Source organism: Microtus ochrogaster, linkage group LG8 (assembly GCF_000317375.1).
Source record: "Microtus ochrogaster isolate Prairie Vole_2 linkage group LG8, MicOch1.0, whole genome shotgun sequence".
Lineage (NCBI taxonomy): Eukaryota > Metazoa > Chordata > Mammalia > Rodentia > Cricetidae > Microtus > Microtus ochrogaster.
Genome location: NC_022033.1, coordinates 16,641,405 through 16,658,115, shown reverse-complemented (window position 1 = coordinate 16,658,115; position 16,711 = coordinate 16,641,405). Strand labels below are relative to the sequence as shown.

Genomic DNA, 16,711 nt, shown 5'->3' with positions numbered 1-16,711 from the left:
AGACCCACAACTGACAACATGCAGAAATTGAGAGAATTGGGGGTGCTCTGGCCTAAATGGGATGCTTTGTCATACCCCTCTCCTCTAGGGTTAAGGATTTATATGGAAGAAGAGGTGAGTTAAAGAGCCAGAGGTGATAGGCAACTTGAAGAAAGTGGTGTTTTCCAGGCACAACAGGGCACATGTCCATATGAACTCACAGAGACTGCAACAACACACATAAGATTTTCTTGAAAGGGGTAAGCTTGGGTATATCAATCACATCCAAGGCAGAGCCCCTGCTCAGAAGTAAGTGGCCAAAAATGGACTCCATGGATTTTCTGTCCTCCCTCTTGCCTTATCTTCCTTTTCTCATTTTTATATAGAAAGAACACAAATTTGGGTGAGAAGAGAAGAACAGAATCTGGGAGGAGTTGGGGAAAGGAAAGAATATGACAAAATTACACTGTGTGAAATTCTCAAAGACTAACCACAAACTTGACAAAAAAAAAAACCCTACTTATTATCTGTTGTTTTGCCTAGTCTCTTACAGGTTTATTTCATTTCAATCTTTCTTATTTTGCCACCGAATAAATTAAATTTTGAGTTTGCAAAGGTGAGAGCCATGATATAAAATGTTCAGCCTCCAGAAGGGCCTGCAGGGCCTTTATCCCCAGCCTCCATTCTAATACAGCAAACTATCTTTCCTTTGCAATCTCTCTTCTTTCTTTTCCTTGAGTCTTTCGTCCATATGGTGTCTTTGTGCTTTCTGGCCCCACCTGATTTTGTTTATTCTTCCTAGATGCTCTCCCATTTCTGCATCATGCCCATAGTCTAATCAAATTTGATTGATGAATTTTAAAACTGAACATTCCTACAGATTTTGTTTAGTCTTTTGTTAGTGCACCTCTACCCTCTGTCCTTCACATGACATTTGTGGAAGTCTAATAATTACGTCTAACCGTAATCCATTGTTTGCCAAACACCAACACCATTCTTCATGTATCTTGTTTAAGATCTATAAAATTCGCATAGAGCTGATGATGTAGGATTGCCCTCTTTTTGTTGTGAATACCATTGGTGAATAAAGGAACTGCTTTGGGCCTATAGCAGAGCTATAGGGGAACAGAGCTAGGTGGGGTAAACTAAACTGGAGGCTGGGAGAAAGGAGGCAGAGTCAGTGAGAAGGCATGTAGCCCTGCCAGAGATGGACGTTGCAACTTTAGCCAGTAAGCCACAGCCACATGGCGATACACAGATTAATAGAAATAAGTTAAATTAATATGTAAGAGTTAGCTAATAAGAAGCTAGAGGTAATGGGCCAAGCAGTGTTTTAAATAATATAGTTTCTGTGATTATTTCGTCAGTCTGAGCAGCTGGGAACCAAAAAGTGTCTTCTTACAACAAGCTGACACTAGGAGCAACAACAGTTTCTATTCAAGACACTTGGAGAGTATTTGTTATTTCCTAAAGTTGCATAGCTGATCTTGGGCAATCTATGCAAGCCCTTGCTTAGAATGCTCATCAAAAACGCTGAAAAGAGACAAACCTGGAAATCCATTAATCTTATTTAATAGCATTAATTAGTAGAATGAATACCATTTTATAGCACAAGAAACAGAATCTTTGAGTGCAAATGGCTCCATTAAATTCTAATCCTGTAACCTCAGACTTCACAGAATTGATATAGAAAAGACTAATTGAGTGTCTGAGTGTGTGTGTGGGGGGGGAGTCTTAAGATACCAAGCAGTGTATCCTCCTGATCTTTTACGTAGGCATATATGTGAAAATTTCCCATAATGCATTTAATGAAAAACATGCATCCTTGCTTCTATCAAATAAGAGAAACTATGTAAGTGTGCAGCATAATCCTTTTTACCCTGGTTTCCCATGAGCTCAGTGTTAAAGATTATTCATTAACTTCTACACTAGACTTTTGACTCAAAGACTTTTTTTCTCTGTTATAAGATTCCTAAGCTAATTTAAAGTTTCTAGCAATATGAATATATATGAACTCATTTATACATACATACATGCATGCATTTATACACACACATAAAAACATCCACTTACTTACATTTTAATCTATTTTACTTTGTACATCATGTAGAATGTACCTAGCTCATCATTTTTGGTATCAGGCACCATTATCCACTAAGCCATCTTGAGAGTCCTTAAACATTCATTTTATATGGATGCATAGTGAATCAATCACCCAACCTACACATATACTGAATATTTATATTTTCAAATTGGTATTTGTATCTTGATTTGATAGGCCCTTGGGTGTTCAGAAAGAATTATCACCTATTGATATTTCTTGCATGAATCCATATAAGTTGAGGAGGGTACATCTCATCCAATTTGACAGGTGAGAAGACCCAGCTTTGCCATTTAAGCTTTCAGTCCTGTAGATAATAAATGATACAACCAAGTTATAGTCTTGCACAACTTGTATTCAAGTTCTTAAATGCAAGGATTCATTTCTCCAAGTCCAAAACGTTTACTACTTTTTAATCATTAAGGGGCAATTAGATCACGTTTCCCAAATCACTTACTTTGGGGGACCCAGTGGAAGTATAGACCTTACAACATGGAAGATTTGACTGCGGTTTCCACGAGATATACTGGATGTTGGGTCTGAACATTGAAGCCTGGAGGCACAGCTGACAAGATTATCAGCTGTCAACATTTGGGTAACCTTCATCTCCATCTCCAAATGAATTTAAAGTATATTTGCATGGGAAAGAAAAAGTTCTTGCTCCCTCAGGCCTCATACCATGATAATAAAATCTGTACGAACTTTAAGTGAACGTGAAAATAAATTAGCAACCTGGGAGAACTCATCTTGGTATTTGTACAAGGTGACACTAAGGGAATTTTCTTCTTACCTGAGGAGAGACATTGGAGCCCCCAGAAGGGCACTAACAGAAGTTGAGAGTTCTTAAGAGCATGTGATAAAATGCAAAGGACAGAAGGGAATCATGGAGGTAGAGATGCCTGAGAGTGTAGGGGAAGCCCCAGTAAACAGAATCCACTCAGACCTAGTAGAAGATATAGGAAGGCAAACTGGGAATGAAGACTTGACTCTAGAGAGAGACATGTGCCAGGCAGGGGCACTTATCAGATGGATCATTTCCAGTTTGCTGCAATAAATCTAAATTCCAAATGTCCAGTTTGGTACCCATTTAACTTTCAAAGGGCTGCTGCAGAGTTAATAATATCAGAAATATGTTCCTTATATTGGAATATGGCAATGTGTCAGCAAAAGGATTGTTATGGGGTCTTTAGTTCAAGCTTTCTGTTTCTTGGCTCTGTCACTGGTGCTTTGGACATTTCACCAAAGGTCACCTGAGGCCTCTCAATGGTACTAGATGATAACATTGGGAAGAACTACTACTTTTCAGAGTGGGATGATGCACAGTGAGAGCCAGGTATTCCTTCACCAGATCTGGGAAAGCTGAAGCCAAAATTTCTTCTAAGGATTAAATCATTGAAGGCGAGATTCCAGGGGAATGTTCTGGCAATCCATCCAGCCATCCATCCGTCCATCATCCATCCATCCACCCATCTTCCATCCATCCATCCATCCATCCATCCATCCATCCATCCATCCATCCATCATCCATCCATCCATCCACCCATCATCCATCCACAGATATAGAGCTACTTTGTGAGATCCAGTGAGGATGTGGTAGAAGTGCAATCATTTTAGTTCACATCTGAGGCATGGCAGGCACTTGATAATGGGAAGTTCTCACTCAGTATTTGTCAGAGTAACTAAACAGCCAGCTGCTCTAAGAGTGGGCCCAGGTAAATGAAAATTTGTGGGCAAAGCTTAGACATTATTGGAATGTATAAAAGTCACTATGGATAACCTCACATACTCCATTCTCCTTCTAGGCACATACTAAACAAACACTGGCTCATTATTTTTGAAGTTATATGTGATCACTCAATTATTTATCAAAATTCTATGTGTCATTTTGCGTGGAAACTTCTAGAGGCAATGCCTATTCATCCTTGTATTGAGATAGACAACCCACCATCCTGAGCCCATGAGTACCTGTGAAAAGCAGATCTCTTTTGCTGATGCACTTTCAACAATTTAATTATTTTTATTTTATGCATATGAATCTTTGATTGCACAAGTGTATGGGTAACACATTTGAACAATGTCCATGGAAGTCAGAAGAGGGTATTAAGTCCCCTGTTATTGGAGTTACAGATGTCTGTGTAGAACCATGAGAGTATATGGGACTGAACTAGGGTCCTATGCAACAGCAGCTGGTGCTCTTAGACACTGAGCCATTTCTCTGACCTCTTTGTGGCTCATTTCACATAAGAATCAGAACTGCAAAGTATGTTTTCTGTAATCCACTGAGATTTTATTGCTCAATATTATAGAACTATTACTTTACCTTAATTAACATAGATGTTTCTATATAAACAGCCTAACAGGATATTCAACACACTGCCATACTGGCATCTTACGGGTCTCAACTCTAACCTATTTGAACATGGGTCTTGCTCATAAAAGGGTCATGTTGATAATTGCTAACAAAAGAATCAGAATATGAGGTAGAAAATAAACAAATAAGAATAAGTAAACTATTCAGTGGGTTAGATGTCAGGCTGGAAATCATGAACCAAGAAAGAATTTAAAATGAGAATGAATTCTGGTGCAGATCATATATTAGTCCAGAGGAGTGGCTGGATGTAGACAAGAGTCCAGGGCTTGCCTGGAGCTATGAAGGTTTACACTGCTATGTATAGGAGAGACTGGGATATAACAGAGGAAGATGTTCTACCCACCCCTCCCTCGGGAAAGAAAAAAAATATACAAAAGGGAAAAGAATAAATGCTACAACTGTGATGCAACATGGGGCTTTAAATGCACATTGTATCGTTTCCTCTCCACCAAACTTTCACGATGGAGATCATTACCATGCAATATGTCTGCTAAGAAGAACCATAATTCAAAGCCAAATCTGATGTTCAACACTCAGTGTCGTCTATCCCACTAGTCTCAAAAACACGTCCACATGCAAACGTTCTTTCCACAGTGCTTGGGTAGAACTAAATACAATCTTTTCCAATTCATTCAGAGGCATAGAATTGCCCCCTAACCCAGCCCTACCTAGATGATCCTAACTATTATTATGTGATTATATCACAAACATGGTGATCCATTCAACATAGCATCTGGCTTCCCACTGCTCTCAAGAGGCAATTGAGTTCAAGAGCTGGAAGAAGAAGAAAAGAGAACAAGTATTCTCTTGCCTCCTGCTTTTCTTATTTAGCTCAGCATTCTGCAAAGGCCTCAGCCAGGTTAAATGCACCCTCCAAGACAGAAAGGATATGGCAAGGAAAGTGTTTTCCTAAGTAAACAGAACAAACACACCAGCATCGCCCAACACAACAGGGTTTCTAATAGATATTTGCATGAATTTGCCACATTTGTTTTGCATCCAACCCTTAATTATGGTCCTTTCAACTTCACAATCACAGATAATGGTGGTGGGGATGCAGAGAACCAGAGATTCAGCAGTGCTGTTCTGAGAAAGTGAGAGAAAGGAACAATGAAACCGTTACCCACCCGCTGTTTATCACTGAGCCAGCCACTCTGGGTGCTGTTATGAGGGGCTGGAGAAAATCAAGGCTGTCCAGGTTCCTGGAGCTTGGGAAATGAGACATCTGTGTGGAAAGTCTAACTACCAGAGTGGAAGGAAGGTCCTTTATGGTTCATCTGTCCATGACGAAATGGCTTAGAATCTCAACTCTTACTCTACGACAAATGGAAATTCAGACTATGGTAACATAACCTTAAATGTCTTTAACTTTTCAAGATCTTTTTTTCCTTTGGCATTCCATGAAATGACTATTAAGCATGAATTACCAATTGAACTAGTAAATGAGGAATAATGAGGAAACTGAGACTCGCTTACATTAAGAAATAATTCATACTGTATTAGCTAATCAACTAATTAAATGTCTTGGAGTGCCTACTCTAGGTTTAAGATTGAACACAGCATGGGAAACACAGTACAAAAAATCCAAACAAAATCCCAAACATTAGAACAACTGAATAAGACAGAAAAGGTAGCAGCATGGGAAGAAGAGCTGAGAAGAGTTCTTCACTCTGTGTGCTCTCAGTATACTGGGAAAGGCATGCAACATACACCAGTGTATGTCAATTTAAAGGATCCAGTGTTAGGAAAGAAATAAAGATGCTAACCTGTTAATACTAGTGTGGGCTTCTAGGTGACCTGACTGAGCAGTTCGCAGAGGACTGGAGATTGAAACTTAAGCCTAAAATCAAGAGGTTGTACAGAGAGTAACAGAGATTCAGCCTGTATCAAGGCTTCAAAGTGAGAAGTATATCTTGAAATATTTGATGACTTCATAGGAATGTTCAAGTTAGAAGTGGTTAAAATATATTGAGACATTGCATTGGTTTGGGAAACCTTTTTTTATTTTTTATTTTAAAAGAAGTCTTTGGAAGCAAGAAGCCTAATGTCAGATAATAGAGAAACTGTGAGGAAAGACATGGAAGGATCAGAGGAGCTACAAGTCACGTACCAAGGCCAAGGGCAGGGTACTAGTCATTACTTCCTCTGAAAGGTTGATGGAAAAAGATTTGATTTGTTCAAGGCAATCAAAGAGACTAGGAGATAAGAGGTAGGAAGAAATAACTAGTCTTTATGTAAGAAAAAAGTTTTAATCATTTTACTTGCGCCATGAAGGAATCAACCAACTTTCATTCCATAGAATTGCAGTAATCATGGGGACGCCCTGCGGAGATTGCTTCATTGGATATTTCCTCCATCTTCTCTTCCTCTGGTCTAGATTATACGACACTTCAAACTCTATCCAAGTCCAAAGTGTCAATATAGCTATATCTAAAACATATGGTTATAGTGTGGATTGACTGAGAAGAAACCTAGGCGCTGCCATTCCACGATGAAATGCCTGAGAACCACAATTTGTTGTTATCCTCAACAAATTGGAATTCAGACTAGGGTGATGTAACCTTAAATGCTTTTTATTATTAAGAACACATCAGCAGGCAAACACAAGATCACTAATCAGGCAAAATTTCAACTGAAGTACTAGAGGATAACTCAAATTTCGTGCAAACACCCGAAGGGGCTCTGAAAAACCTTCTTATGCATTGCCATGCTCAGAGTTTCTATAGCATGCCTGGTTCTGGGAAAGCATACCCCACTCGTAACCCCTAGAAGACTTACAGACTGTCTCTATCATCAGTTAGCACTTGATGAATGAATCTCCACTACTAAGACCAGTAATTCATCATCTGATACGTCATTTCCCTTCTTTACTCTGGCTTCTTCCTCATTAGAATGTAAACATCATGTAGGCAGTGTTCTGGCTGCTCACTGCAGTTTTCCTGAACTTTCTCTTCTGCCTTTGTGACAAATAGTGTGTGCTTGATAGATGTTCTTTTAATTAATGAACCATATCTAATGTGTTTAATAGCTTAATTAAAGTCATACAGCCACCAGGGTTTTGTATGCAGGCAGTCTGACTTCAAAGGCTGAATTCGCCATCATCTGCTAAGCTGATAAACTATCCTAATATCCACAGAATGGAGATTCTTGGATTCTAAATTCCCTCACCTTGTCCTGAACAAAGCTAGCAGGTAAGATACTGAGGAATAAAATTGACTGGTAGTAAATTATTCAACCTGGCCCACACCCATTCTGAAATAAGTGCCTGGTCATGCCCCCTCCCAATTTGTTTTAGTTTCAAAGGGCATTGGCACATCCTTTGCTTCAAATATTGCAATGATGCAGGTTTACTGAGTTCTGTTTTTACTACATCAAAGCCATTGTCTCCTTTTACCAAGGAATAACGTTACTTCCTCTTCACATCATGAAGTCTGTTTTCTTCTTCCCAAGTTGCTGATTTTCATGTTTCTTTATAATTTCTTTTGTCTTTCCTGTGCTTCTTTATATTTTGTTATTATTCTATTTTCTATTATCAGAAGGCCATCTGTATGCTTCAAAACTTGCCAGCATCCAGAGTAAAACAGTGGTTATTTATTTGCTTTTGTCTTACCTGAGAAAATTAGAAAGTTTTGCTCGCATATTTCAGTCTCCGACCCTTTTCTAGTTTCTTGCTAACATTACAGTGAATTTTGGACCCAAATCACAATTGTTAATTTTTACATTGTGTATCTCCTCCTTAAGTAATTGCTTTTTCACATTAACCTTCTGTTTTGTGGAGTATTTGGAATGGTTATTTAGTATTAATGCGGTGCCTAATTAGTTTCCTGCTCATTGTGGGTCTTTTATTCCATCCTTCTCTATTCGTGGTTTCTTTGTTTTGATTCATTGCTAGTCAATTGTTCTTTGAATGATTTATTAGAAGCAGGGCATGGAGGTGGCTCTGTGTACCAAGGAGCAGTCCTTCTGATGTATCTGCTCAAAGACAATGAATGTGGCTGGTTGGAGGTTGTGGTTGATTACTCTCCAAAGCCCTCCTGGTTTAATGGCATTGTTTCCTGGACTCTACGATACACAAAGTAGAAAAGGAGCCAAACAGAGGTTTGTTAGAGTGGGAATAGCTGTTATTCTCCTATGACCTTTTTGCTCATTTTTTCCCATACAACTTAATATGAAAGACAGTAATTTTAAGCAATGTGTACATTTTTTTTTGCCAGAAAAAATTCAGTCTGAGTGCCCACCTGTCACTGCTTTTCCTTTCTCTGCTTTTTTATGAGTCAAACTGCACCCTCAGACAATCTTGTATAAGTATTCATCCAATTTCTCCTCCTGCTATATATCTTGGTTAGAAATTAAAATTCCAGAATGGTAGAGCAGATGATGTGGAATGGAAGGCACAGGTAATTCATGGCCTTCATCCTCTTGGAACTGCCTCTAGGACAAAGGCAGCTTGAGCACCTGACTTGGTTTCTCTATGTATCAAAACCCCGTGTCTCCCAGAGTAGGGGCTATGCTGTAATATTTGGGGAGAAAACCATCCACTGGATGTTCTGTGGCACCTGATATCCCTTTCACAGCCAATTATTCTTGGGTTAGAAAAATACCTGGGATAGTTAGTCTCCGGTCGTCTTGGGGTGTTGCTGGCTCTCTGAGCAGTATGTGGGTAGGATATGGTAATAAGAGACTGGAACACAGGCATCTCACCCTCATCAGCAGACAGGAAACAAACCTATTTCCCACTATGTACTGAGAACCAAGAAAGCCACATCTTATCTGAGATCTGAAAGCAAGATGGGCCCCCAGATGCTTTGGTCCATATTTATGTCTCCATGCTCAATACATCAGAGTGTGTTGTGCAGAGTGGAGACCAGATGGACAGGTAGAAGGCAGTCTGGCAGCTTCTCTTTGTAGCCTTACACTCTCAGTGAGGAGTGTTGCTTGAACCAGTAATAAATGCAGAACTGAAATATCAAAGTGGAATTTAAATGGGCATGCGGACACTCTAAATGTTAATTAGTTCCTCAGTCCAGGGTTTTTTTTTTCCCTCCCTAGGCAGTGATTGCCACTGACAGACTAAACTGTTCTGTGTACATGCCACCAATCTTGTTTTGGTCTCAGAACTTATCTGCAGTGAACTGTCACTTCTGCAGAGAGAGTACATGATGTAGTGTAGTTCAGGTGTCCCCATATATCTATAATCTCTTGGAGGGCACACACTAACCATAACATGAACCAGGAGGATTTGCACATGATAGTGGCCATCATAGACTTTACAAATAAATTACAAAAACCTGGAATATGTCCATGAAAGCCCTGAATGGGAAAATACTAACTTATAAGAAGTATTAGCAGGTGAGCAGATGGCTATGATTCAAGAGTGAGTAAGTGGGTGACGGGAAAGATTGAATGCAATAGAAACAAACGCCCTACAGGTCATTGTATTGGCTCTATGAACCCCTAAAATGAATAACTGAAGAACACTGAGAAGCTACCATCAGAGAAATATTAAATAATTACATTACAAAGCTCTTAGAGTCGCAGTTCCCACTTTGCCACTCCCAAATCAGCAAAGCAAGTTCTCTGCCACTGCAGGCATTCACAGGTAAGCACTGACAAATGCTGACTGTAACGTGGTAACGGTAACTGAATCGTATTGTATGCAAGGGTAGGTGCGGGATGAATGGAAAGGTGATGGATGGCCTTTATGATTTTTCCAGCCTTGTGAATGTGTGATGTTGATTGATACAGCTACCAGGCCAAGGAAACACTTGATACCAAAACAGTTACGTTGTTTTTAAGATAAAAAATTTTTTGAATGTGACTCATGGCCATGATAAGAGGAGTAATTCCAAAGGTGAACTGGAACACATTCCTTCTGCACCCAGACACTGACAGGCATCGGTACTACAGATAAAGGAATCACAGCTCAGCTCCATGATTTTTTTCAATGTAGCGCCTTTCCCATACTCTAATACAAGTTTACAGTTTCCAGAGAAGGCATGCAAATAAGTGCTTTAGACCTTGTAATCCGTATACAGTGTCTACTGCAGCTCCCCAACTTCACTCTTAAGCATCAACATCACTCTTAGTAGTATGCAAACTAAGAGTGAAAGCACCACTAAAAATAAAACCATAGCCAAAAATTGAACGAAAGAAAAATAAAGCAATAAAAAAAAATCAACCTTATTTCAAATCTTAAAAGACATGAGGGCTGAACTTGGCTCACGGGCCTCAGTTTATTATTGAGCCCTGCTGAAAAGTCTCACAGACTTCACACTTGAGAAGGGGAATCTAAACCAAGCAAGTAATGACCTACTTACTCCATTTGCTTTGCTGAGTGCCTGGAAGTAGATGCTGTAGCTCTTCAATGGGGAGAGGGGAGGGTTCCAGTAGCCGTTGTATGTCTTGTTGTCTCCTACTGTAAATGGCTGGGTGACAGGCAGGTTGGAGGGCTTCAACTCGGCAGCAAAGTAGTGGAGAGAATCAAGGTTGGAGGCGTTCCGGTAGCTCACAGGTACAGAGAAACACTCGATGATGTCAGCCGCTCTCCGGGATTTCTGAAGTCGCTCCTCCTTGACCACCAGCTGGTAAACACTAGAAAAGAAAGGTGAGAGGTAGATGAGTCACTCTGCAGACAGATAAGCTCTCTAGCATTCGCTATGTTTGTAGAGCTCCCCTGTGAACAGACTGATATCACTTCTCTTTGTTGTACTCACTCATAGGTGGGTTTTAAACATAAAGCAAATAAAACCAGCCTAAAAACCACAATCCCAGAGAACTTAGACAACAATGAGGACACTAAGAGAGACTTACATAGATCTAATTTACATGGGAAGTAGAAAGTAGAAAAAAAACAAGATCTCCTGAGTAAATTGGGAGCATGGGGACCTTGGGGAAGGGTTGAAAGGGGATGGGAGAGGCAGGAAGGGGAGCAGAGAAAAATGTAGAGCTCAATAAATATAAAAAAACTAAAAAAACCCAAACCAAACCAAACCAAAAACTTATTCTACTTTCAGACTTTCAAACCCACTATTTTGTAGAACTTTATCTCTAAGCAAAGCTATCGATACTAGTTCACACAAGACACATCCAAAGTCCATCTCTGCACCATTCTGAATAAACCTGATGCCCCTTGCTGTTGGTTTACCCTCTTGAAGGATACTATCACTATCTGACAGGTACCCAGATCCTAATCCAGCACATTCTCAGGTTTTACCTACATAGAGCTCACTCTTCGCCTCAACCCACAAGCACTGTGGCCTGGGACTCAGCAGTGTCATGCTTGCTCCAGGCTCCTTTACTTCTTCCCATTGCTGATGCCTAGGCCAGGCATTTTTCCACCTTCCACCTAGGCTTAGCTGATTTTCTTTTGCCCTCAATTCATTTGTTTATTCTGTCTATCTATCCATTTTGCTTCCAGTCATATAATACCATCTCTCTTCAAGCACTTTTGTAGTTTTTCTTTTGTCCAAATTATACAGCCTAAGCACCTTATACTGACAGTTGAGGTGTTTTATGCTTGGTCTCCGCTTTCCTCTTGGTGATCATCTCATGGTTCCCACTAATCCCAACAGCTCCAGATACTACATAGCATCCTACGACTGACCCTCTCCATCACCAGCTTGACCTTCCTCTATTTGAAACACCCACCAATGCTAACCACCTCTGCCTATAAAAGACTTCCAATAATACTGATGTCTTTCTTATATTTACTCCGTGAAGCCCGTCCAGGATGAGTTAATTCCAACTCATTCATTATTGTCTGCTTGATTTTTCCAAAAGCATAAGATGGGACATGTGCCTTGCTGGCTCCATTGTATCCTTGACAAAAGTGTGACTTAGTTATCTCTGAATCACTCTATCCTCTCCCCTGTTACACACACACACACACACACACACACACACACACACACACGCACACACAGTGTCCACGGGCATGTCTGACTCTAAGCAAGCGATCAATGAACATTTGTTGAAATGAATCAAAGTGAATTGAATTAAAGTTGAAAGCAAGCATGCAGCCAGATCTGGATGGATGCCGAAACTCTAATCTGGGTAAAGAGTGACTCCCAGGAGAGTCTGCCAAGTAATCTCATACCACCCCCACAACTAGGAGTATAAGGAGGTGCCAGTGTGTGCATAGAGATGACAGCCTCTATTGAATATCAACCATATGCCAAGTATATAGATTCTTTTTGTGAAAGTTACTCAAAAGTTTGTGAATTGGATAAAAAAAAAAGCCCTTATCCTTGGAATGCTCAATGTACCCTTCTCTTGAGGAAACACCTTCTAGAAGGATTTTATTACATTCTGAGTTGTATGATCTAAGACAGAAGACCAATCGACCAGATTATGAAAAAAATTATGTGCATCAATGAGGCGATTGTAAAGTGTACCCATTGTTTTTTCTTTTTTATTTAAGTTTTTTTCATTTTACATACCAACCCCAGTCCCTCCTCCCTCCCCTTCTCCTGTCTCCTCACCTCCCCCATCTTACCCCCAATACATTCCTCAGAGGGGGTAAGACCTTGCCTGGGAGTCAATGAAGTCTGGCATACCAAGTGGAGGCAGAACCAAGCCCCTCCCCCCGAATCAAGGCTGAATAAGGTATTCCACCATAGGGAATGGGCTCCAAAAAGCCAGTTCATGCACCCAGGATAAGTCCTGGTCCCACTGCCAGCCCCCCCCAACAGATCAAGCCATATAATAGTCACCCACTTTCAGAGGGCCTAGTATGGTCCAATGCAGGTTTCCCAGCTGTCAGTCCAGAGTCTGTGAGTTCCCATTAACTTGGGCCAGCTGTCTCTGTGGTTTTCCCTATCATGATCTCAAACCCCTCACCTTTAAACATAATGCCACATGCTTTACGTAAACAGAGTAGCACAGGCTTCAACCCCCCGGTTAGACTATACATCCAAGGACACTGGATTACGAAGCATGATTGTAAGATACAAAGCCAGTACTATTTCATTAAGGTGAATAATGAAATTAAGGAACTCCTTCCGAGAGCGTGTAGCATCATTGAGGAGGCAGACAGTCCTCGATTTTCTCTGAACCTCGGGATGCTCACTTGTGCAAATAAGGAAGGAATGAATGTGAGTGCATGACACACTTGGATGAATAAGAAGTTTGGGTGGACACGAGCATGCCTGTTGTCTTTTATGCACCTCCCGAAGGAGAGCCTAACAGCTCAGAGTACATATGAGTGACAGGAGTAGGTGTGGCCAGTGCACAGGAAGCACATGCTGTACCTGAGTGTCACAATGTCCAAATGAGGGGCTGCAGGACCTGAGTGTCTCACTCTAAACAAAAGTAATGTCCAGAGCTTGTGAGATGGCTCAGGGTTTTAGAGCACTTGATGGCATGCCTGCCGACCTGAGCTTTGGAACCCATGTAAAGATGGAGGGGAAAACTGAATCCAGGAAGTTGTCCTCTGAAATCCCCATCATAGATCATGCACACATAGATTAATGAATTAATTAAAAAAAAAACCCAACACAGAGATAAATGCAGCTGAGTATTTAGGCTCCAGAAGAAGTGTGGATGGCATGCATAGTGGCTCAAGGTTTCCACATGCCTGTGCATGCATGAGAACCTTCTATGTCCACAAAGCCAGCCGAAGGCAGTCAATACATATGATTTAAACTCACTCCATCCTCATCTCTGGAGTCTTTCCTTCTTTTTTATTTTATTTTATTACTTTAAAAAATACCAATCCAAATTCCCACTCCCTCCCCTCCTCCCACTCCCTCCACACACCTTCCCACCCCACCCTTCCAATCCTAAGAGATGGCAAGGCACCCTGCTATGTGGAAAGTACAAGGCCCTCCCTACTCCATCTAGGTTGAGCAAGGTATACATCCAAAGAGAATAGGATCCCCCAAAAACAGTACATGCAGTAGAGACAAATCCCAGTGCCACTGTCAGTGGCCCCTCAGTCTGCCCCAACTGTCAACCACATTCAGAGGGACTAGATTGATCCCATGTTCATTCACTTCTGGAGTCTTTCTTAAATGAAAAAGCCTTATGTTTATCAGATAAACTTTATCACTGTCAAACAGCACAAATGCCTAAGACCTAATCCTAGGAAACATGAACAGGAGGAGAGGGCTGAATGCAAGGAATTGTCAAGGCCCGCACTGCTTTTTATGTAACAACAGCTTCAAGTAAAGCTTTGCATCTGTTAAGAGTGCTAATGACAGCTTGACTAATTGAGGGTCCTCTATTCAAGGAACTCTGATCATTAAGGAAGAACAAAGAGGAAGTATATGGTCTCTCAGGCTTCCTCCTGAACCTAGAATTAGAATCTAACAATACTGTGTACTGAATTAGGTAACACGACTTCTCTTTAGCCTTCCTACCCTTCTGATACATGACCACCAAACTCACTCCTATAGGACTTGAAATGGGCTGTGGACCCAAAGATCTAGTCTGATGGAGGAAGGTCATTGGCTAATAAAGAAACTGCCTTGGCCCAGTCTTTAGGTGGGTGGAGTAAACAGAACAGAATGCTGGGAGGAAGAGGAAGTAAGGTAAGACGCCTCAGACAGACACCATGCAGCTCATCGCCAGGGCAGACGCAATGAAGCTCCGACCCAGGATGGACATAGGCTAGAATCTTCCCGGTAAGCGCACCTTGGGGTGCTACACACATTATGAGAAATGGGCTAGTCCAGGTACGAGAGTCAGCTGAGAAGAGACTAGATATAATGGACCAAGCAGTGTTTAAAAGAATACAGTTTGTGTGTTGTTATTTTGGGGCATAAGCTAGCCAGGCGACCAGGAGCTGGGGCGGCAGGAACACAGCCCACAGCTCCTACTACACTAGTCTGTTCTTCTGTCCTTCACATCCGCTCTTCTTAATGTTCACTACATAAGACCTTTGTCTTGTTCGCTTAGCCACCCTTCTTATCCTACACTGGTTCATTTCAGCATCCTTGGTTAATCAATTGAGACCCCAAAGCTTTTGGAGATTCTCAGGAGCTGGATCTTCTTCCTAGAATCACTCTTCCTTCCCCTTCCCTCCTTCCTTCTTTCCTTCCTTCCTTCCTTCCTTCCTTGTTTATTTATTTATTTTTTATTTTTAGATCCTGATGGCAGTTTTACCTCTCTCTTCTCCTCCTAGTCTTTCCTTCCACCTCCCCTCTTTCCTCCCCTCATTCACTCCTCCTCTATTTCTCTTCAGAAAAGGGCAGGCCTCAGGTTAATATTGCCAGTCATGATATATCAAGTTACAGTGAGACTGCGTCCATCCTTTTCTATTAAGACAGGACAAGGCAGTCTGGTAGAAGGAAAGAGTCCCAAAAGCAGGCAACAGAGCCAGAGACAGTCCCCGCTCTCACTGTGAAAAGTCTCATAAGAAACCCAAGCTACCCAACTGCAACCTAATTGCTGAGGGCCTAGGCCAGTCCCAAGCAGGTTCCCTGGTTGTCAGTTCAGCCTCTCTGAATTCCTATGATCCCAGGTTCATTGATTCTGTGGGTTTAGAATTACTTTCTATATTCTTGACTCCCCTGTGATGGAATGGATCAAGAAGAACCCAGGGCTGGTTTCATATACTGCTTGCTCTTGACTGCCATGATGGTATAGCTATGATGAGCCAAGGAAATAGGTCATGGCTGAACTTTGGACATTCAGTTGTGCAAGGCTGTTGGGGGAAAGCATAGCATCCACACAGGCGTAGTCCCGTTATCCCTTATCTGGCTATTCAGTTTGGTCGAACCGACAAGCAGATCTGTAATAATCAGGTTGAAGGGATGAGGATGAACCTGAGAGGCTCAGTGATCTATGAGTGTCAATTCAGCAAAAGCAGCTCAGAACTCCTTCACAGCTCAGTTCCTTTTTAAAAATGTTCTTTCCCCCAAACCAACATAATGCACAAAGGGCCACCCGAGCAGTTTTTAAAGCTGGTGGCCTAAACTGCTTAGTTTGTATCCCAGCTCATATGAAATCACAGACAGTGGGAAGAATAAGGGCATTTTGGAGGTTAAGCTGTGGAGCCAACATATGGTAGACATATGACTGGAATTAGCGTGCCGAAGCAAATTCAGCAGTTCCCACGGGTCCACCGCATCTGCAGCGTATCCATTCAGACATAAACTGCAATTGTCGCCAGAAAACCATGAGCCTTTTTGTCAGATGCATCTGTCTGCCAGTTCATCCAGCTCCTCCCCACAACCAGGGGAGAGAGAAAAGTACAGGGACACCTGGAGAGGGGTTGGAGGGGAAAAACCTGAGCATGCGCTGGTTTCTGTTTCCTACAG

At 41.4% G+C, this 16,711-nt stretch overlaps 1 protein-coding gene across 13 annotated transcripts in view; it reads right to left on the bottom strand.

Annotated features, from left to right (window-relative positions):
• The window catches only part of Ptprt (protein tyrosine phosphatase, receptor type T), a 1,084,941-nt gene that overhangs the window by 218,059 nt on the left and 850,171 nt on the right, over positions 1 to 16,711 (bottom strand). For all 13 annotated transcript variants that reach the window (XM_026787014.1, XM_026787020.1, XM_026787015.1 and 10 more), the window contains exon 12: positions 10,769 to 11,042. In XM_026787014.1, coding sequence (XP_026642815.1) covers positions 10,769 to 11,042 — 274 coding nt within the window. The remainder of the gene's footprint in view (positions 1 to 10,768; positions 11,043 to 16,711) is intronic.